At 45.9% G+C, this 23,465-nt stretch overlaps 1 protein-coding gene across 2 annotated transcripts in view; it reads left to right on the plus strand.

The window, feature by feature from the left end:
- The window catches only part of CREB3L2 (cAMP responsive element binding protein 3 like 2), a 120,316-nt gene that overhangs the window by 88,096 nt on the left and 8,755 nt on the right, over window positions 1-23,465 (plus strand). For both annotated transcript variants that reach the window (XR_007479360.1, XM_004272161.3), the window contains exons 5-11: window positions 3,235-3,419; window positions 5,774-5,920; window positions 6,883-6,941; window positions 8,472-8,540; window positions 20,815-20,914; window positions 21,197-21,323; window positions 23,002-23,218. Coding sequence is in view for 1 of the 2 variants with exons in the window: in XM_004272161.3 (XP_004272209.1) it covers window positions 3,235-3,419; window positions 5,774-5,920; window positions 6,883-6,941; window positions 8,472-8,540; window positions 20,815-20,914; window positions 21,197-21,323; window positions 23,002-23,218 (904 nt within the window). In the remaining variant the exon portion in view is untranslated. The remainder of the gene's footprint in view (window positions 1-3,234; window positions 3,420-5,773; window positions 5,921-6,882; window positions 6,942-8,471; window positions 8,541-20,814; window positions 20,915-21,196; window positions 21,324-23,001; window positions 23,219-23,465) is intronic.

The raw sequence follows: 23,465 nt of genomic DNA on the forward strand, positions 1-23,465 counted from the left end.
TTTTTAAAATTAGAAATACTGACTAAAATCCATATTGAGACAGTATTTCTTTTCACTGAGTGATATACGTTTTAGTGCCTTTCAGCTTTATATACTGCTCCAAAGTAATTCCTTTCATTTTTGTGACACCAGTTACAACTATCACATGCATCTTGCTTTTTAAATCTATGTTGCAGTATGCTTCAGAAAATGTCACAGCTGTACCAGTGAATCCCCTAGTGGCTTTGGAATCTGGGATCACTGGAGGAGAAACATTTCAAGGGTAAAGTAAATGGCTGTCCTTCCTCATTATCCTAGATGTACAGAGAGAAGGAAATTAAATATCCTTGAATGCAACAGGGCTTCTAGGCAAAGTAGCCAGTTGTCCCCAGCCCTGTCAGTAAGTAATCCAAGACCAACATTTCAAGTGATATTTAGAAATCTGATACCGAGGCACCTGTGGCCAGGGCAGTAGCTCTTAATAATTAAGTAAGAGGAGATTCGAGTTTGCTTCACTTTTCCTGCCATGCCATTTTCATTTTCTGTGGAGCACCTTCTGCTTGGAAAAAGGAGAACGGTATTAGAATAATTAGGGCTGTGCCTAGTGAAAGGGACAAGTGAGCTCTGGTATTCTTGGTTAGTTCTCCAGACTAACCGCTCAGCGCGGCAGACAGCGGGAGCCCCTGTTAGGTTTGGCCACTCCTGGGTTTTGTTTTGTTTTGGTTTTGGTTTGCTTGTTTGTTTGTTTACCATGGTTAAAAGATAAGCATTGTTAAAAGATAAACTCTAAAAAATTAAAAATTTTAAGAGCTTATTTGAGCAAAAATTAATTACATTCTGCAGCGCCAAACCAGTTACAAGTTTCCACCGACAGGAGCTGGGGGGAGACTTTTATAAAGAAAAGGTGGAAGCAAAGTAAAGAAATTATTATTTTTTTTAAACTAAATTTTTAATTTTATTTTTGGCTGCGTTGGGTCTTTGTTGCTGCGCGCAAGCTTTTCTCTAGTTACGGCAAGCGGGGGCTACTCTTCATTGCTGCGCAGGCTTCTCTCTGTGGTGGGTTCTCTTGTTGCGGAGCATGGGTTCTAGGTGCACAGGCTTCAGTAGTTGTGGCACGTGGGCTCATTAGTTGTGGCTCACGGGCTGTAGAGCGCAGGCTCAGTAGTTGTGGCGCATGGGCTTAGTTGCTCCGTGGCATGTGGGATCTTCCCGGACCAGGGCTCGAACCCGTGTCCCCTGCATTGGCAGGCGGATCCACTGCACCACCAGGAAAGCCCAAAGTAAGGAAATTATTGATTGGATATAACTTAAAGCCAAGTTGGTTGTTTGTGACCGGTTGTCCTGGGTTTCAGTCTGGTAACCTTGAAGCATTTAGAGGCTTAGATTTTGGTTTGCCTACATAGGGCCACCAGAGCACTGGAGCCACCCAGTCTGATGGCTGCCTTGCTTAATTCATCTGACACCACAGAGTGCCATAGGTCGTCATGGCATTGGGAAAAACTTGGTTAACACGCTTGGGTTAACACGCTTGGTTAACACGCTTGGTTAACACGCTCACCTTCCTAGGTGAGCACATAAGTTTAAGGCGCATACCTACCCTCCTTAGCTGCCTGGAAGTGGTGGCAGAAGAGTTGGCAGTGGAGATGCATAGGATTGGTTTAGAATATTCTTTAGCTTTAAGAGTGCCCATGGACTCTAAAAAACCAGGGAGCTCTTGGGCGGAGAAGCATCTAGTGAAAAGCAGTATGTTAGAAAGAGAAAAGAGGGTTAGAGAAAGAGAGAACGAAAGTGTGCTGTGAATGGGAGTGGGCGCGGGGCGTGGCAGAGAGAGACACATCACCTGTGGTTACCTGGATATTCAGGTGTCTTAGTGGGCGAGAGAGCCGTCTGGTTGCAGCTTGTCACCTCCAAAGGCAGCTATGGGGGAATCCTTTCTCTTAGGTGAGTAGCTGTGTGTCAGAAAGTCTCTTCCCATTCACAATACATCAGGCTGGAGACCGAGGCCTTTCCATGGCCCCGAGCTGTTCTCTGGCCGAGGAAGGCCAGGTGTGTATGAGGCCTCCAGGCTCCTTGCCCAGTTCAGAGCCACTGCACTCAGGGCTCTGTTGTCCTGGGGGCTCCAGGAGGGGTGTGGAGTGAAAGGTTTACCCAAGGTCATGTTCCTTGGCTCAGTAACAGCAGCTGGCTGTCAAGGTATTTCAGCACAACGTGAAGATTTGCAGGTCAGAAAAAGAGTGAGACCCCAAAGCTCGTTTGTCAGGTTGAACTCCAGAGTGGATTCCTCCCTTGGGAACCCATCCCTCCTGCCCTGGAGATGCAAGATTGGCACCGGCTAAGGCTCAAAGGCCCCGGCAGGGTGTGTGGGTGTCTCCCTGAGGAGAGGTGAAGGATGCTTAGATGCTGGAAGACTTTGTGGGAGACACCCCTCCCCCAATTTGTCTTCCAATTCCTACCTGTCTATCCACAGATGGATTGGGTATTATCTGAATCAAGAATGCCTGGCATCTGGCCTATGGGCCCTACCATGCACATTCCTCCAGAAACAAATGAGCTTTTCTCAAACACTCATGGGCTCCCTGCTTTTGCTATTGAAAAAAAGAAAAAGAAAAAAGATCCTAATACATTAACATGGTTTACAAGTCAAACTATGGAAACTATATGAAATGAACAGAGGGAAGGTTATGCCAGCACCGTCCCTACTTACTGTAATTTCCCCTGCCCCCATTACATCATAATTTTATTAGTTTCTTATATACCTTCCAGAGTTTCTTTACAAAGATACGAGCAAATGGGGGTCTGTATTCTCTCTCTCCTTTTTCATACAAAAGGAGGGCCACTTTATACACTGTTTTGCACCTTGATTTATTCCGCTCCTCTATAGGCTGAGACCAGCAGACAATAACGTCACATCTACTGAAACCCCCATTGACCAAAGTAAAACTGAAAAACCCAATCCAAAAATGTATCCCAAATAAAGCCTGAAAATCAAGCCAAGAGCACCTGCCACGAGGCCACATCAAGGACTGCGGACCTGGAACCCAATAATGCAACCTTTCAAATTTTTTGAAAGAAACACTCTTAAAATTTAACCTTAATAGTAATACATCTTGGAGGCCTTTCCATATCCACACACAGAGATTCCTCATTCTTTCGTTCGGCTGTCCTGAGTTCTGCTGGAGGGATGTTGAATGTTGAACTGCCCCAAGTCCTGCTCTGTTGCTCCCTGATGGATGCAATCCGTTCTTTTCCCCTCAGCCTCCGTGGACCACCTGCACTTACCGCCCACCCCTCCCAGCAGCCACAGCAGCGACTCAGAGGGCAGCCTGAGCCCCAGCCCGCGCCTGCACCCCTTTGGCCTGCCGCAGACCCACAGCCCCGCCAGGGCCCCAGCGCGGGCCCCCTCGGCACTTGCCAGCTCCCCACTCCTCACCGCACCGCACGTGAGTGTCCCCTGCATCCCTGCACCCCCATCCCCCATTCTGTCACTCGGACCTTCACCCAGCGTGGGTACCATTTGGAGACTGTAGGAAGTTTTAGGTCTAACTGCTGAAGCAGGGGGATGACAGTCTTAAAGAACATTTTCTAAGACCTGCCTGTGACCTCATCGTGCTAACACATTCTCTTCCTTTCCTGTGCACACTTCCAGTTTTTATTCACATGTTTCTTTTTTATAGCTACAAACATGAGGAATAAAAATGGGTTGTTCTTCTTCTCAAAATTGTATCACAAATATTTATCATCAATTTAGGTGGTCTTTATGACCTATGATAGGAAATAATTTATTTTTTAAATAAGCAATCTTTGATGAACTGAAAAATTGCTCTGAGAGTAAATGCATTGATGTCTAAAGCTCAAAAATATAATTTAACCCTTTTTGTCTGTGGTGCAACTCTTAACCCAGTGACTCAGGATAGAAATCATGAGTCAACATTCATCCCTCACATATATAATTTTTCCAAATAAAAATTAGGGGTAGGGCTTCCTTGGTGGCACGGTGGTTAAGAATCTGCCTGCCAATGCAGAGGACACGGGTTCGAGCCCTGGTCCAGGAAGATCCCTCATGCCGCGGAGCAACTAAGCCCGTGTGCCACAACTAATGAGCCTGTGCTCTAGAGCCCACGAGCCACAACTACTGAGCCTGTGTGCCACAACTACTGAAGCCCACACGCCTAGAGCCTGTGCTCTGCAACAAGAGAAGCCATCAAAATGAGAAGCCCGCACACCACAATGAAGAGTAGCCCCCGCTCACCGCAACTAGAGAAAGCCCGCATGCAGCAAAGAAGACCCAACACAGCCAAAAATAAAATAAAATAAATAAATTAAAAAAAAATTAGGGTTAGATAATTAACTTCTCATTGTTCTGAACAGTCGATTGATTTCTATGAGGATTTAAAAATTAGTCAGCCTTACTGAATTTATAATATCACATAGAGAAAATTTGAATGAAATGAGTTATTTAAAAATTCTTAGAAGAATCATGTATTAGTTAACATAATTTTGAAAATTTGAGTTGTCTATGTCAGAAACTCAGAAAGTTCTAGATCTGTGGCCACGTTCTTATATATCACTATTCCCGAGGGCCAGGGAATTAACTCTTTCCACTCCACCTTTGCCTTCTCTCCTCTAACCCTTCACTCCTTTGATTACTGAAATAGTGTCCATCCTATGGATTTGTGGGTCCTACCACAATTAGTCCATTCCACGTGGTCATGGAGGAAATCCTTCCCATATCATACCCTGGCTCAGCATCTGTGTTGTTTCCCTGTTATCTGTTGGCATCAAGCCCTCATACCTCTGCTGGGTACAAACACCCTCCTACGTGCCCAACCTGCCGCTGCTTCCAGAACTCCTCACCCCTCTACGCAGAGTGGCTTCTTCAGTAACTTTTTACAATACTGCCTTTGTGGTAATGCCCTCCTCTGTGTAAATCACCCCCTTTCTTTCAGGAAGCCCAATTCAAGCCTTATCTGCTACCCTAAGCCTTCCCTTATCACACAAACTCACATAAGCGTTCTCCTTCATATTTTTAACGTACCTTGAGTGAATGTTACAGTCTAGCATTTAATTGCTCTCATTCTTTCACGTGTTTCAATTTAGTCTCGGTCTCGATCATTAGCTACTTAAGAGACGGAGTTCGTTTTGATTCTTCTGTGCATCTGATGTGGAGCTAATATGCAGTAGGTACTCCATTTATTTGACTAATTATAAGCACATTGTCCTAATATGGGTGAAATGAGATGAGCTACAGTTCTCATCTCCACTATGATGGACAGTCTGGGACTGTGCTGACCAGTGACTTTCATGGAACATGCCTGCAGGTGTGTCCCTAGGAGCCCTGGCCCCTTAGCTGGAAGTAGAGGTCAAGAAGCAACTCCTAGTGTTTAGAGAGCATCTTGCAAAATGGCATCTTTAGGAGAACAACAAAACTTTCCGCAAACAGAGTTCCAAGTGAATCCTTCATCACTCCGAGGACAGGAAATCTCTAGGGATGTGGGAAATGAATTGTATCCTTTAATTTTGTTGTTTTAGCCAGCAGGGTACTTTCTGGGAAATAATGGGTGGAGGTTTCTTTACCCGTTCCCTTATAATCCTTGGGTTGTAACACTCACACGAGTGTCTTCTGCAATTTTGCTTCCATTTCAAAGTGCCCATTTCTCACCAAAAGAGATGGGCCTCCTTTTCCCTTAGCCATTGGCAAGACATCCTAACAGACCCTCCTCACCCCTCAGGAGGTGTTTCTCCGGCACGCCCGGCTTTTCCTCTTTGACCCTTTTCTGCTCCTTGGTCTGCACAGAAGCTGCAGGGATCAGGCCCCCTGGTCCTGACGGAGGAAGAGAAGAGGACCCTGATCGCCGAGGGCTATCCCATCCCCACCAAGTTGCCCCTGACAAAATCAGAGGAGAAGGCCCTGAAGAAAATCCGGAGGAAAATCAAGAACAAGGTGAGCCCTTCAAATGCAGGTGCTTCTGTGAGCAGAGACAGCGAGCAAACCCGGCCAGCATGCCCACCCTCCCTTCCCGGTGGCCAACACTGGCCCATCCTGTGGTGGGGACCAAGGCTTGCCCCTGTCTTCCCCCAGACCACCCCATACATCTTCTGGTCTGTGGGCCTCCAGGTCGAGCGTGCGCACTCTGTGGTGCCTAAGATGACCCATACAGGGGCGGGAAGAAAATATTAGAACTCCCATTTACATTTTGAAAAAATCTCAGCCTTTATAATTTGTTTTATTAGATACACAATATTTCCCTCTAGTAGGCATGTGTATAATTTATAAATGAATAAATATAAATGTATTATGGGTGCTTGCTTAATTTTTTTTCTTGATAGAGGTTTTCGATAAAAAATTCTGCAGACCACTGTTCTATACCTGGGTCCAGCAGTCTCCTAGTCCTAGGCCCCTACAGTGGGGATCAGGGGTGCAGAGGCCCTGGGGCATGGCTAGGGCATGGGCAGAGCAGGAGGGAGGGGACAAAGAGAGAGGAAGGAAAGAGCTTAGAGTTAAAATTCTTCGTCCATGTGCAGAACCGCCAGGGAATTTTTATACGACTAACCCCAACTGGCTTATATTATGTATTATAGTTGAGCCAACTAGGTCCACAGAATTGAAATCACTTATCTAAGACCATACAGATGGTTCGTGACCCACATGTTCTACTCTGACTCCTGGACCACTGTCCTTCTCACTGGGGGCCTAGTGTGTTGGAAAGTAGATGAGAACATCAGCTGGTTGAAACCAGGGAGGACAGAAGAGGTGATTAGTAGATGAGCCAGTAGGTTAAACAAATGGGAAGTGGCCACAGATGTGAGCAGGGCTTTTGTGATTTCTTTGCTCATGGCCTCTTGTCAATACTGGTTTACTGAGATAGCTGGAACATAATCCTTTTTTCTCCCCTTCCATTGCAGATTTCTGCCCAGGAAAGTAGGAGGAAGAAGAAGGAATACATGGACAGTTTGGAGAAAAAGTAAGCCTCCTGCCAAAGTGGTTGTGTGTATTGAGCAATTCATGTAGAGAAATGTAAATGCGGGGGGGCCCTGCTTTCTATGAGAAGGGGGTTCAATTTCTTGGTCTGGACCCCGGCAAAGGCCGTTGGTTTATCAGCAATGTTTTGCCTGCCACCTAGTGGTTTTTAGAGGGGAAAGCTTATAGATCTGGCAGGTGATAGAAAGTACATTCTGTCTTAGTAGGCATTTGTACCGCACAGTTTCCAACCAAGGGTCCTTAAGTCCCTGAAGGCTTCCTTTCAAATAAGTACAAATGCCAACCTTCATGCATATTCCTGGACTCCTCAGAGGAGAGGCGCTAATTAATCAATTCCTGTTGGCCACACTCCCTCGCACGCTAGAGAAAGCAACAGGGGATGAAGTAAGTAAAGCAGGTTGGCGTTCTTTCTTTTCTGTCCACTATAATTTGTGTTATAGGTGAGTGACTTTTCACAAAAACACTTGAAGGCACCTTGTGCTCTTCTGAATAGCCTGGAATATCAGGGGGGCTGTTAGAAAAACGTAAATTAAATACAATTTTGTATTAGCCCTAGAAAATAGTTCCCATCTGGCAAACTAATACCATTGGAATGAGTCCCGGGACCTAGAAATGAATTTTATGTGTGTCTGGTGAGAAGAGCAGTTGGTGGATCCTGGCTGGTTCTTGAAGTTCCTACTGAAAGTCAGTGTTTCTTCCTCCTGATTTAGGTATTGGCAATATAGCATTAAGCAGTCCCATTCTGTTTGTTATTGTCTGTAGGTATCCAGGGTCAAGATGTTTCGATGAAAATCTCTTTATTGCCTCTTTGGGGCATGCCTGCTCCGGCACCTGGATTCCTTGTCTTGAGGTCCCGGGTTCTTGTCCTTCACTCTCCCCCTGCCCCAAGCCCCTGGGCTTCCTGTCAGTCCTTCAGGTCAAGAGTACAGCCAGCAGCATCCAGACCCTGTAGCATAGAGGGAGAATTGTGATGGACATTGAGAGCCATAGGGAAGAGTCGAGAGAAATCAAGGTTGGAACACCCTAAAAGAAGTTTATGTTTTGTACCATCCCTATTCATTTTCCATTACTGAGGCACTGGTTACCCATCTCTCTCTCTCTTTTTTCTTTTGTCTACTCACCCTTTTCCCCAACTCAGGTTGGCCAAGTTCTCTCCCACACCTCCCTAGAGTAGCTGCTTCCCTGTCTTTTTTTTTTTTTTTTTTTTTGGCGGTACGCGGGCCTCTCACTGTTGTGGCCTCTCCTGTTGCGGAGCACAGGCTCCGGACGCGCAGGCTTAGCGGCCATGGCTCACGGGCCCAGCCGCTCCGCGGCACGTGGGATCCTCCCGGACCGGGGCACGAACCCGCGTCCCCCGCATCGGCAGGCGGACTCTCAACCATTGCGCCACCAGGGAAGCCCTTCCCTGTCTTTTTTCTCTCAACCCCACCTGCCTCCATCCTAGCTCCTGGCTTAGTGTTTGCTCCCCTGATAAAAAACTAAGTTTATTTTTCTCTCTCTCTCTGCTCTGTAGGGTGGAGTCTTGTTCAACGGAGAACTCCGAGCTCCGGAAGAAGGTGGAGGTTCTGGAGAACACCAACAGGTGAGGGTCCCTGGCGTGAGGAACCGACACACTGCCTGATGGAAGGTGGGGAAAGAGGGGGAGATCCAGGGCCAGAGCTGGGAGGAAAAGGGAGGAGATGACATTGAAAGGATAGTTGTGTCAGGATGCTCAGGATGGTCGCACTTCTCTCACCTGTTCCTCCCGTGTGTGTGCGTGTGTGCGCACACACACACACACACACACACATGCACGTCCTTTACTTTTCCTAAAATACATGGGATTGATGAAGAGGCTGATTCTGATAAGGGCTATGATGAGGGGGTTAAGGAAGAGGCTTGGAAAAGAATAAGGTCAATGAGTCCGATTCTCCTGAAAATGACATCAGACTTAAGAGGTGGACAAAGAGGGCCTGACCACTTTTTTGTCACCCAGTTTGAGTAATAAATGGTGTTTTTTAGTAAAAAAAAATGGAGAGAAAACAAAGTTTGTTTTTTTAATTACTGTTTTTAAAAGTTAATTAATTAATTACATTTTAAGCCCATTTTGAAAAATAACTATAGGATAGTTCCTCTAGCACCTCCTGTGCCAGGTACTGTTTTCAGCACTTTATAGATATTAATTCATTTAACCTTCTAATGGCCCTATGAGCTGGTCCTATTACTATCCCCATTATATAAAGGAGGTCCTGAGACTCAGAAAGGTTAGGTGATTTGCCCAAGGTCATGCAGTAAATGCTAGAAGGCTGCATTTGGAGGCAGGCAATCTGGTCCTGGAGCCTTGATGTAGGAGAAGCATACTGAGCTTTACCCAGAGTCATACTCAAGAGAAAGGGGTTAAGGTATAGGGCTGAGAAATGGCGGTTGGGGAGTTTCATCGTGTGTGTGTGTGTGTGTGTGTGTGTGTGTGCGCGCGCGCGCGCGCGCGCTCACGGAGCCTGCCTATGCTTTGAAAATTAAAGTGTTCATTAGTCAAGGGATCCTGTTGCCCTTAGTTGTTATAGATCTGACAATCCAAGCAGAGAAAAATTGACTTTTAGGTAAGCAAAATTTTAATTCATCATTTTAAGGCTTAGCACTAATGCCTAGTAACAATTTTGCAAATGTTAAGGGATCAGGGTAAATCTATTTGCGTGTCATTTCAATTTGGCTCCCATTTCCTAAATCTTCATGGTCTGTTGCTCAAACAGCAGGCTAATCTAGTCATAAGGTAAAAATACCATCAGTAGGAAAAGTGGACATTGTGACCCCGCTGGGTTTCCCTGCATTTCTGGGAATGTGTGGTCATATAGCAAGTCAAGGGCAATCACCTCTAGTGCTCTGTGGACAAACAAGAGAAGTAAGTAAATGTCACCAGCTCCATGTGGTATCACCTTGATCCCCTGAGGCAAAGGAGCTGGTTTCCAGTACGACTTCGGGTTTCCGGTTTCATGGTTGCCTTTGGCCATTAGTCTCCTGAGGCTTCCTCTCTTCTTATCTCCACTTTACACCTGCCAGAGTGGTTCTCAGGGTCCTGAACCCCACCAGCATCTGCCATCTTGTTAGCATCCTGAGCTGATAGTGTTCCCACCCCCCTGTCCTAGCACTTTTTGTTGCAGAAGTCCTGTGCTCATGAATGGGACAAATCCATGTCATGAATTGGTGAACAGGGGAAGAGGAATCCGTCCAACATAACCGTGGAGTTTGGTCCAGGTTGGGTCTAGTCTAGGGGTTCTGGGTGTCATGTCTATCCAAAGCCACACGGGGGCAGCAGAGGCACAAAGAGCAGTGGGTGCTTGCGATGAGACGGCGTCGCTGCCACCTTTCCTGGGAAAAAGGGTCTCTCCACCCCTCTCCAGGCTGACCCTGCTCTATCATATTTTTCTAAACTTAAAAAGAAAAAAACCCACACATGTAATATATGCCCATTGTATAAAAAATTAGAAAATACAGTTTAAAAAGGGAAAAAAATTACAGTCTTTTCACCTAGAGAGATGTTTACATTTTGGAATATTTTATGTATATATGTATTTTATATTGTACATCCTCCTCTGTTAAGAGCCTTTTCTATTTAACAAAAAACACTGGGTATATATTTTCATTTCAGTAAATCTATTTCTACAGAATCCTATTTCTTTCAGATTTTGATAAAGAGCTGTTATCTGAGGAGCACTGACATAAAGCACATCTGATTCTATGTAACAGCAGTCCGTGTTTTGCAGCTGTTTTTTATGTTTTACGATAATGGCCGCAGCCTTTTAATTATGCTATTGGTTATTGTGCAATATGAGTTGTGGGAGCATATGCATATTTGAGCTTGGGGTCGGCATATCTGGCGTTCTTCCCTGAGAGCCAGCGGTGGTTTTCCTTCTGTTTTCTTCACTGACTGGAAGGTTTTCCCAGCCATTCAGCCTGCTGGAACCCCAACTGAGAAAACCGTCTATCTTATGCCATGGTGCTCTGCTTGTCCCTGGACTGTAGGAGCCTCCACTGTGGTTCCCCCAGAGGCCCAAGTGCCGTCTCTTCCCTCTTCCAAACTTACCTCTCCTGGTAGACAACCTTTTATGGTGGAAATGGTTGCTACTTGATTAACCTGCAGTCTTCCCACGGGCAGTCTGATGAGGGAGTTCCTAGAGTCGTAATCTCTCAGTCCAGCAGCTTTTAATGTGCTGTGGCTTGAGAAGTCAGGGAAGAAAAGCAGAGCCGCTCTTGTTCACACAAGGAAGGGCCTTCCTTGCCCCCGACTTCCTCTTCTCCCTTCTTCTTCTGTTCCTGCCAAGGGCTTCCCCTCGCCAGAGGACACTGCGGTAGCCAGAGTGACTGTAACATGAACCGTGGCAATCTCTTGCCCTAAACCAGTCAGGAGGAGTTGGTGTTTTGGGCCCGTGGTAAGGGGAGGTTTTCAGACCCTTTATTCGTCACACCGTGTGAGTGACCCAGTGTTTGAACTAAGTACAGGGTAGGGCCCAGTGAACACACACCTGTGTTTGTGTCCCGTTCGTGCTTCTTGTATTAGCGTCCTTTGGAGGTAGCTGGGCAGAGGTAGAAATGGCTGTGAGAAGTGGACAGGACCCTGGGTCACCAGAAGTGGGGTGGGAGACCTTGTGTGCCGTTGTTTCATTTGGCACGATGTGGCGGGAAAGGCGAGTGGGTACGTGGACCAAAATAAAGACAAATTATACCTCTTTACATTTTACCGCTTCTGTGCTCCCCCCACGAGGGACTTTCCATCTCTCCAGATGAGAACGAGCCCTCAGATTCCAAATCAATCCCAACTCTTCGGTTAGTACTCGCCTCAGCAGCAGCCAATTAGCTCTTGGCTTCTAGGCAAAAAAGCCCCTTTTATCTGAGCTCCGGAAGCTGGAAGAGGATGGAGACAGGAGAGGAGACTTCTGCAGCCTCACCCCAGGAGCCTAAGAGCAGCCGAAGCAGTGGGAAGGCACCTTCACACTTCCTTGCTAAGGCGATCCGTGAATCGCATGCCACCAGGAAATGTGTGAGCGGAGAGCAAGTGGTCTCCCAGGAGGCCCTGCTTCCTGTGCTCAATCAGGATATACATTTGCACTTGCAAAGTCCGGGCGAGGCCGTGTGTGGCACCGGAGGGTCTTCCTGGCCTTCCTTGCTTATCATTCGCCTCTCCGAGCTGCATGTCTCATTCTTGAGAGACCCTGTCTTTCCCCCACTTTCTAGCCTTTTCTTCTGCACAAGTGATGCACATCTACTGCCCAGCCCATCCATTTTAGGTGTTTGTGGCCCAGTTTGCTCCGTTCATTTTTAATTTTGCCCTCGTGCTGTTGGCTATAAGGCCGTGAGCCACTATGCCTCTCCTCAGCCCTGATTTGTAGACTTAAAGGAGCTTAGACTTGAAATGGACTTTAGACATCTCATTTAACTGTTAATCACTTCCTTTTACAGAAGCGGAAACTGAGGGCTGATGAGGTTAAGATCATCCATTTAGAGGTAGGACAGGGACTAGAATTCAGCCACTTACTTTCTCAACTGGACCTGACCTCGGTCTCTTTTGCCGCTGTTGTGCTCTCTCTCCAAGGACCGCTGCCTTTCCCAGCACGGGGTCAACCGTAGCTCCAAACAAGAGGGCCCAGCTTGGGATCTGTGTTTTAGGGGGCCCTGCTCTAGCTTTCCCCTAGCCACGCCCCTCCCCATGGGATGAGAAGTCAGCAGGAACAAGGTGATATATCTGACTGGAGCTCTAACCTGGCCTTGGAGGGAGCTCGACATAGCAGGTGTCGGAGGTGCCCGTGGGCAGTGTTTGCCTGGCTTGGGGTAGGTGGGGTGAGGAGAAACCTTAGGATGTGTGACATGTATGGGATGTGGGCCTCGTTGGTATTCTTTCTCCGAACCTCACAGAAGGTGAGGGATGTGCTTGTCCTGTCTGTGTTATCAGAAACAAGAATTCATTAGTTTTCCTCTTTGACCTTCCTCTTAGCTATAGTCCTCCTCTCTGTCTCTACTTTTCTTGTTCTTTAAAATCTACATATGGGGCTTCCCTGGTGGCGCAGTGGTTGGGAGTCCACCTGCCGATGCAGGGAACGTGGGTTCGTGCCCCGGTCCGGGAAGATCCCACATGCCGCAGAGCGGCTGGGCCCGTGAGCCATGGCCGCTGAGCCTGCACGTCTGGAGCCTGTGCTCCGCAAGGGGAGAGGCCACAACAGTGAGAGGCCCACGTACCGCAAAAAAAAAAAAAAAAAAAAAAAAAAATCTACATATGATTCCTGATGGAGGTCTTTCCAGCCAAGCCCACTGGGCTCTGACTATGCTCTCCTCATTTGTTTGTTTAGACGCACAGCTGCGTCCATTTGCACCAGTTTTGTCTGTCGGCTTCCTCCTCACTGTTGTGTCTTCCACATGTGAAGTCTTCTCTTCGACTGACTGTAATCAGCTGGTCCCTCTTTCCTGCTGTGCACAGAGAGGGTGTTAGAGTGCTCAGGATGACCCACGTCCAGGAATGACCCTCTGTAGACCTTTGTCTTGGTTTAACTCACTTTTCATTTCTCCATTATCTCTAACTTCTAGTTGTGTGAAGAGTATAAGCTTTCTTTTCAGTTGAAAATGTTACAAACTTCAAAGGATTGTTGGATACTAGACTAAGTTTCCCAGAGAGTTTACAAAGGCATTTTAGTAGGATTCCATGGTAAAGTTAGACATTCCTCAGCCCCAGAAAACATTCTAGAACTCTCTCTCTCTTGTGTTCCTGGGTGAGTAGGTGATAGAATATTTCAGAAGTGCCCTCTGGTCCCTGAAAAACAAACCTCCTTATAATGTGGCAATTACACAGTAAAAGAATGGAGATAATTTGTATTTTTAAAAATTTAGGCCAGAGACCCATGAACAAGTTTCAAATCTTAAGTGAAAGGTCATAAATAAATGAGTATTTATTCAAAGTTTAGGATTTTAGCAGAATGTAATTATCTTTTGTATAAGAGTTTGCACTTTAGTATTTAAAAGTCTTTGAGGTAGTTCAAGAGTCTCCTTAAATATTGTTATGCAATGTTAATTATTATTAACATTATATCCTACCACCTCTCCACCCTCTGCCTGAGGATTTTGAGATAGGTGTTTTAGCTTTTTTTTTTTTAAATTTTATTTATTTATTTGTTTATTTGGCTGCGTTGGGTCTTTGTTGCTGCGCGCGGCCTTTCTCTAGTTGCGGTGAGCGGGGGCTACTCTTCGTTGCGGTGCACGGGTTTCTCATTGCGGTGGCTTCTCTTGTTGCGGAGCACGGGCTCTAGGCATGTGGGCTTCAGTAGTTGTGGCTCACGGGCTCTAGAGCGCAGGCTCAGTAGTTGTGGCGCATGGGCTTAGTTGCTCCGGGCATGTGGCATCTTCCCGGACCAGGGCTCAAACCCGTGTCCCCTGCATTGGCAGGTGGACTCTTAACCACTGCACCACCAGGAAAGTCCCTGTTTTTGCTTTTTGACACCTCTCTCCTAACCCTCCGATCTTGTACACTAATTCTAGAAGACTGGGGTGGGTGGGGAGGGATTCAGGTGGGGTTTTGGTTCGAAAGGACATGGATGTCTGCCTCTTCCATCATGAAGCCACCTAATGTTCACTCATATAAGTTTTTTGCATGTGTGCACTAGATAAGTAGCACTTAGACTTTTTTGATCATATTGTTTTACATGTTGTGTAGTGACCCAGACACACCACACGTACACATACATCACATTCATAACTAATATGAATGTTTCACCAATGAATACTTATTTACTATGTGTGATGCCCTCAGATATTGTGTGTTCTATTTGATTCTGTTTAATTAAATACACCAGTCACACCCCAGCTGTTTTCACAGCCCACGAATGGTTCACGATTTGGAATTTAGAACTTACTGCTTTAAGTAGTTCCATAAGTAAAAAAAAGTTGCTTCATTCCTGTGGGAGGCTGAGTCACCCAGAGGGTGATGTACTTACGCACACAAATGTGCACACATGCCTTATAGCCCAGCTAGTTCCATTTCTGAGTAAGGTGTGTTACAGTATTTGGTGGCAATTGTGTTTATAGAGAGGACCTGGTTGAAGCTCCTGGCACAGCAAGTAATTGGGAACCACCAGTTCATTATTTTTCCTGGGTCCTAGTTTCTGACTCCAGTGGGAAATTAGGTACTAGAATGTTCAAAGTATAAGATGCAGTAACTGTATCACTAGCTTGTTCTCTCTCGCTCCCTCCCCACACCAACCCCTGCTGTTTCCCTTAAATAACAGAAACATAAGAAAACAAAATTAAACCAAATACAAGAAAACACACGAGGCTGTTGATGCATTTCCCAGTTTTTATAAGATTGTGTCTCACACTGTCGGCTACTTGAATGTTTTGCCCAATTTCCTTTGATATGCCTCCCAAGATACAGGGTGATGCTTTATTTTGGGCAAGGCTGGCAGCTGCCTCTAACTGCTCTTTTACTAGGAGCTGTGTGAGGACAGCCATAAGGTTTATTTTTACATCTCACCACAGGACAAAATCCACATTTTCAATCAAGTGTTGGACCTTCCAATTTAACAAATTGTGAAAAATGTCTTGGCCCAGATAAACGTCTCTCTAAATTAAGACCTTGCTCCCGGAAGCCCAAGAATTCATTAAGCCATAATTAGCCATGATCACTGATGATTTAACATACAGTAATAAAGGAGAAGTTTAAACTGAGTTCTGAACGTACTGTTGGAAAGAGAGTCTGTCCTATGATTGACTTTTTATAGCTTTAGTTTTAAAATAATTCTTCCATTTCATCTGTTGGCTGCCTTTTCTCCAGCCGGCCCTTTATGCAAACAGGGTAACAGCTGTCATCCAAGCTCCCAATGCTTCATGCCGTGGCATCTATCCCAATGGCATCAGGGAAGGTACCACATCATCTCAGACCAACATATCAGTTGTGAGATTCCAGGCTTTCCTGTAAAGAGACTCATCTGTCATCAGTGGAAAGAAATAGCAAGCACTCTGCAAAGGTGTATTTGTTTCAGCAAACCCAGAGTACCCCAGAAGGGGATTCTCTCATTATTCTGTTAGCTGGTGAGGTCAAGAGAACTAACTTTGACTAAGTGCCTGAACTCAGGACTTAAGGAAAGTGATTAAAAACCATGGTACTGAGATCTAAATTCAGGTTTCTCTTCCTGGGAGCTTATCGCCGTGTTCTGGCGAATATTACTGACTTAGTAATCCTAAAGCCATCTCATCAGCTCTGTTGGTGTCCAGTGGAGGGACAGGTCTTATAGCTTCCAGTTTCCTAAACAAAGCTCAGGTTTGACTTCCTGACACTTAACGTGGGCTAAGGAATACCTCTTATTCCTTTATCCATCATTTGCATTTTATTTTGGTATATCCAGAGATCTGCCAGGAAATGTTTATTTTACCCTATTGCTTTTATTTGTATCAGATCACTGAAACTTTGTTAGTATATATCTCACTGCCATCAGATTCACTGTGGCCCTTCTGTTGCAGTTTGGTCACTGTAATCTTTTCTTATTTAATGGTGGACACATCTCTTGGTTGTGCTGTTGTCAATGTGATGCTTTTTTTTTTTTTTTTGGCCGCACTGCACGGCTTGCAGGATCTTAGTTCCCCGAGCAGGGATCAAACCCGGGCCTCGGCAGTGAAAGCACCGAGTCCTAACCACTGGACCACCAGGGAATTCCCTCAATAAGATGTTAATGTCACTGGATTTAAGAAAAATCTACTTAACTAAGAAATCTTTTGATCATTAATTTTATTAGGTTATAGGTTTGGGTACCATGGTGTGCTGAATTGGAAAGTACGTGAGCTATGGAGTCAGATAGGTTTGGGTTTACATCTTAGGTCTTCTAGTTACTGGTTACATGTCTTTGAAACCTTTACATAGTATCTCAGTATATGAAGTTCTAGAACTCAGCCAGTGGACCCTCAATCACTAATAATTTTCTTTCCTTATGACAAAAATGAGTGTTTCAGAACTTCCCTGGTGGCGCAATGGTTGAGAGTCCGCCTGCCGATGCAGGGGACACGGGTTCGTGCCCCGGTCCGGGAAGATCTCACATGCCTCGGAGTGGCCGGGCCCATGAGCCATGGCCGCTGAGCCTGCGCGTCCCAAGCCTGTGCTCCGCAACGGGAGAGGCCACAACAGTGAGAGGCCCGTGTACCGCAAAAAAAAAAAAAAAAAGAAAGAAGAAAAGAATGTTTCTGTTTTATGAATGTCTATGAATTTCCCAAACTTTATCACATCATGGAAATCTATTTAGATTTTGGGGAATGGATGAGTTAACCTGCTTTCCTTGGGTGAAATCTCTCTGTTGCTGATGGATGGGGCCTTCAGAGTGTCATCATTCCCATGAGTTCACCTTTGCTAATCCGAGTAGGAGAAGCAGCAGCAAACAGCGCATTATAAATCACTGTTGCTTTCCACCAGAATTTCAAACTGAAAAATCTATTTTGAACTACATGTTTGCTCATCTTAAAGAGTTGGATTATAAACTGTTAGAAATCAGGGGCCATTAAACAAACATTTTCATTTGCAGTGGATTCAGAATATAATTGTCTTTGAGTTTGGAAAGGATGTGCTGATGAATGCCAAGTAAAGCGCCACACCACTAGTAAAGATACAGCCCTTACTGCTCGCCCAGCCAGACTTAGATGGTCCTTCTTCCAAACTGATAGCACTTTACACCTATAGCTGGGGTTCCCAACTTGAGCCTAAGGCATTATACCATTGGGGTTTAGGTGTGTCTGGCCTGTCAGAGGTCTGTCTTCAGAACAGACTGTGGAGCCTCCTGGGAGACTGTGCATCCTAGGAAAGGGGTCCCAGGCCTCGTGACCACAATCAGAAATTGGAAGGGAGGAGTGATTCCGAGTATTGTGTGGAATTGGTTTTCTCAGTGGTTCATGCTCTGAAGACTGGACAAAGGGCAGGGATTGGGCAGGGAGGAGGTGCAGGAAGGTTGTGGGTAAATGGGGACTGTTGGTAAAAGTGGAAATGGCGATTTTGCTTTAAAAACACCTTAAGAGTTTGGAGCAAAAGTAAATGGCTGTGGTAACATCTGGAAATCTGCTGTCTAATGGAAGCCTGGTTAGAGGAATGTCCTCCACCAACTCTTCCATGCACAGAGCACAGCTGAGCTTCAACACCTTGGAGCTGCCAGCGCAGGCAGCAGGGTGCCCCATGGGAGTTGAGGTGCCCATCAGAAGTGGCAGCCAGCATTACAGACGTGGCTCTTCAGCAGGCCACCAAGGAAAGAGTGAGGCCCCTTTCTGTAGTTTAGCTGGTAACAAAGACCCTACAGGAGGAGGCCAAAATATGAGAGAAAAGGTTTGTGCCACACGGTCAAGCATAGGTCTTATCTATGGCTCGCCTGTGTATCTTCCCCACGAGTTCCAGAAATACAGCAGGGAGAACCCAAAGAGGGCTTTGGGGCTGGCATTACAGGATGTTGTCAATAAAATGTGTGCCACTGCCCGCTAGATCTCAGCTCTGCCAGAAGGAACGCTCACCCAGGAAGTGGGTCTGTCACTCAGCTCTTAGCTTTGAAAAGGCAGCCATGCAAGCCAGTAAGAATGGGGTGCTCTAGGGAGGTCCCGGGAGAAGAAAGTGTGATGGGGAAAAACACTTGCTGCATCATACGATCATTTAACTGCAAACTTCTAATTTTTTTCCATCTTTACTGAGGTGTAATCAACAAGTAAAATTGTGAGATATTTAAAGTGTGCAACGCGATGATTTGATACATGTATACGTTGTGAAAGGATTCTTCACATCAAGTTAATGACCTATTTACCTTATTTTTATTTTTTGGTAAACACATTTAAGTTCTATGCTCTTAGCAAATTTCAATTATATGGTACAGTTTTATCACCTAGAGTCACCATATGTTACACTAGATCCTCAGACCTGATTCATCTTGTAGCTGAAAGTTTGCACCCTTTTACCAACCTCTCCCTATTTCCCCACCCCCAGCTCCTAGCAACCGCTTGTCTACTGTTTCTAGGAGTTCAACTTTTTTTTTAAAGATTCCATGTGTCAGTGATACCACGTGGTATTTGTCTGTCTTTGTCTGGCTTATTTCACTTCGCATGATGCCCTCCAGGTTGATCCATGTTGTCACAAACGACACAATTTCCTAAAGTAGAATTTATAGTAATCATGCTATCAGTATTTCTCAGCCTTGAGTAACTCACAAAACTCTTTTAAAGAACGTGTTGCTTGAATGTACAGAAACATAAACCAGTCTATACTACTTGTGATTATGCTTCTAGATAACCATAAAGCAAGAAAACATACAGCTAAGTACTAAAAAGACCTCCATATTAATAGAATTTAACGATTTGAAATAATGGGATGAATGATTTTGTTTTGCTTAAATTAAAACCACTGTACAAGGTAAAAATACGGTGTAGATGGGACCACATGGGGTCACTGAGTTCAGAGAGCCTTCGCTGTACGTGCTGTGGGCTCCAATTCTGCCTCTGCTCTTATCCATTGAACTGCTAAAAGCAATAGTCTTACTGCCAACCTGTCCTTAGTTGGCTTAAACCTGAGAGAACTTGTTTCACTGGTACTGGTCACAGGGGAAGCTGCAAACTTGGGAAAACCTGCATGTCCTTTCAGCACTGGGAAGCTGTTCAGGAGATGGGCTGTGGTGGAGGCAAGTTATCTGCCAAAGCCCAGAATTCTTCTGCAAATGAGTGATTTGCTTTTCAGTGTTTTTCAGTGAACTTGTCTGACTTTCTAATGTTCCATCACAGCATGAATTTTCTGAAAATCTTTGAGACCCAAGAAAAAAGCATCTGCTTGTAAAACCTCTCCACCTTGCCGAGCGCATTGGGCTTGGAGAGGAGGGATGGGGGCGAGGGGCAGTCTCTGCTCTTTTTGCTGCTCACGCAGAATTCATCCCCGAGGCTCTAATTCAGGCGTGTGTGCTGTGAGATCCTTTTCTATGGCTGCACTGTTCAGAATTTGCAAAGAAATTCACCATCTGCTCCTCCTGTGACCTGATGTCACACAGAGCAGAACATACTATTCTCATCCTCAAACCCTTCCCTTGCACGGGTGTGCACAGCTGTCCACTTTTAGGGATAGAACAACTCTCTTTTGCTCCTGTTCTGTGTATTTTCCTGGAGAAACATCAGAGTCTGCATCAGAGGACGGCTTCCGAGATCCTGGCTCTGAAGGTGTGTCCAGCTGAGCAGGCTTCTTTGCTCCTGATTCATATTTGGGCTTCATTTCTGCCTATGGAGGTGCTGTGAGCCTTCAAGTGCCACAGGCTTGAGGTGCTCATGGCTGTTTGCCTCCCCGCCATTCTTGTCTTCCTCTCCGTCTCTCTCCCTCTCTTCAGATCTGCCATCTGAGCATCGGCTGCTCAGAGATGTTGCTACCACCTCCTGTCACAGCCATCTCCTCTGGCCACCCCTCCACGTGTTCTCTGCCCAGCATCTTCTTCTTCATGCTTTTCTCCTTTCTTGTATCTTCTTCAATGTTTCTCTTCTCTTGGTTGAACAAATTCTCCTTGGTTCACCATTACCAGCCAATTTTTACTTATTTTTTTTCTCAGTGGCTGACAAACAAATCCCGGGATTATCAGGGATGATTTGGGGCATAGAGATGACTGTTACTCAGAACAGCACAGAATGGACAAGCTGCTCACGTGGGCGGATCCTGAGCCCCGTAAGCTCTATGACTCTGGTGCTGGAAGACAGTGGCGTATGTGTCTTCACCAGAGGAACCTTTTTCTCGGTACTGTGTTCAAATTCAGACACAAAGCCATAGACACTTCCCTGGAGCCTGGGGCAGAGATCACCCACAAGCATTCTTTTGTCTCTCAGACGCCCTTCTTGGCTTTGATTTGTTGTGTTTGCAGAACTCTCCTGCAGCAGCTGCAGAAGCTTCAGACTTTGGTGATGGGCAAGGTTTCTCGCACCTGCAAGCTGGCTGGCACACAGACTGGCACCTGCCTCATGGTGAGTTTCCTGAAGGGACAACACCATTACTGCCCAGGCCCACTCCCCAATCTCCAGTCTCTCCCCAGCTTGCCACGTCCAAGTGCTGGGGTGTTCGAGGGACCACACAGCTCACTCCGAGGCTGTCTCTCCACTATGATGTGACGGTGATGGACTGCGTACGATCTGCTGGCCTGATGGGGGGGAGTTGTCTTTCTGGACCTCCCAGGTGTTGCAGGTGTAAAGGTTTGCTCTGTGGATCTCGGAATTGACGGCTCTCCACTTTCTCTCCTCGTCCTGCAGGTTGTTGTGTTATGCTTTGCCGTTGCATTCGGCACCTTCTTTCAGGGCTATGGGCCCTATCCTTCTGCCACCAAGATGGCCCTGCCCAGCCAGCATTCCATGCAGGAGCCCTACACAGCCTCCATTGGTAAGACAGCACTCAGCAACTTGCGAGGTGGCTTGTTTCTTTTCTCTTTCACTTCTCAAAGCTTAAGTTACTGAAAGAAGTCTTATCTGAGAGTCTGATGTTTTTTTTTTTAGATGGGAGGACTTTGCTAAACCACTTGGTTTAGAATAGCTATATGATAAACGTCCCTGGGTACAGAGCAGTGGTCTCAAAATCATTTATCCATAAAAATGCATATATATCCGTTCCTTGGGAGAAGGCAATTCAATATCACTGTTCCCTCTCCCCCATAAAAAACATTCATTGAATAGGCCCACACAAGCATCTGCCCCCGAATTAGTTACTCTGCAGTTAACTGTCATCGCTGTGACCGCCAAGACATTGCAGGAAGTGTTCTTGGCTTCTGTTTCCATATGAAAGTCTAATTTTTAAGAACTGGTAAAAGTGTAGCTTCTCCACTGAAGGGAGGAAGAGAGCCATGGGGGTGTCTGGCGCCCAGGCTGCTGGGTCTCCCCTTGTGGCACTCACCCACTGGGCTGAGACACCCCTTGGAATTCTCTAGAGCTCAGCAGAGCACAGTTTGCAAACTACTACTCTAGACTGTGTTCCCTGGCAAATTCTGATGTCTTCTTTTTGAGTTCTGATAAGGGGGAGGGATGCGCATTTGGGGGGAAGGAGTGGGGAGAACGTTAAGTTTTCCATGACATTTTCAAGGAATTCAACTCAGTGGAATTGTATGCGACCATAGTAAGCATCTGTAAAATGAAATTAAAGAATCAGCCTGTCTTACAAAATATTATGCCTAAGATTTAGAAAATTTGGAGAATCAGGTGTCAGAAGTGATATTCTCACCCAGATCAATGATCTCTTTTAAGTATGTAGGAAATAAAGAGGTGATATGTAGGGATCATAAAATAGATACACTAGTAAGAACAAGGGTGGAATTAGGGGGTACTGGATTTGGGGGGTAGGCATAATTTTGTGGTTCTGAAAGATCTGTGGTCTTTGTGAGGTAGGTGTATCCCTGCCAGGTATATGACAGAAAGGCTAGGATTTCAACCAAATAATTTCAGTGGTCTCCCGGGAAATTCTTTTTTCCCTAAGGGAATGTATCTCTAAATTTGATTGGAAGCCAATGGGAGCATAGTTTCTCTGTTGTAGAAAATTGCTACGAGCCACCTAGCTATGCAACTATCCTATAAAACAAAAGAGAATGTTTCTGTTGTTTGATTTATGACTTTGGCTGTGTGTCTTCTCTCCAGTTTTAAATGAAAACACAGTTTTCTGCCCTTTTACCTTCTCCCTGTGCAAAACCTACTCACTGGGAATGCTTATTTTAGCTGCGTCTGGACATCGCCAAGTATTTGACTCCTATTGTCCACAAATTGTTTCCCCCAGATGGTTGGGGGTGGGGCATGGAGGGGAGTTTTGTTTTCAAAGCAGTGGGGTGGCAGTATGCTTCCTGTTTATTTGCTTTTCTATTGTTCTTCCAGACTTTTTATAATTGGTATCATTTTTCAACGCACAAAACTCTGAAATCCTGAAGCCTTTATAGGAAGCCAACTCCAGTTGGCACCCTGTGTCCTGGGCAACAAGAACCCATGAGTTGTCATCTGCTCCCAGCCCTGGGCATCGAGTGAGGGGATGTGATGTACCCCTGTGGTCTCTCGTAACACCTGTTACTTTGCTTTGTTCTCAGTGAGATCCAGGAACCTGCTGATCTATGAGGAACATTCTCCCCTGGAGGAGCCATCCAGTTCGGCCTCGGCTGGGGAGCTTGGGCGCTGGGACAGAGGTTCCTCCCTGCTCAGGGCATCAGGGCTGGAGTCCAGGCCTGACGTGGATCTTCCCCGTTTCATTATATCAAATGAGACCAGCCTGGAGAAATCAGTGCTGTTGGAGCTGCAGCAGCACTTGTGAGTCAAATAGATACAGATTCACCTCCTCTAAGGCACCGACGATGGGTTATGCATCAGCAACGTGCAGTGTGGGGTGTAGACTTTCCCACTGGCCTAGTCGTACCTTCGGCTTTTTCAAGACCTATTTCCAGCACCCGGACTCTGGAGAGACTATTGCTTGTGAACAGCTGCCCCTAGCAGAGATTGGGGAAGAGACCTGGTGTGAGCTGGCCCCGTGGCTGCTGCGCCACTGGGGAGCTGGCAG

This window comes from Orcinus orca, chromosome 9, assembly GCF_937001465.1.
Source record: "Orcinus orca chromosome 9, mOrcOrc1.1, whole genome shotgun sequence".
NCBI classification, from domain to species: domain Eukaryota; kingdom Metazoa; phylum Chordata; class Mammalia; order Artiodactyla; family Delphinidae; genus Orcinus; species Orcinus orca.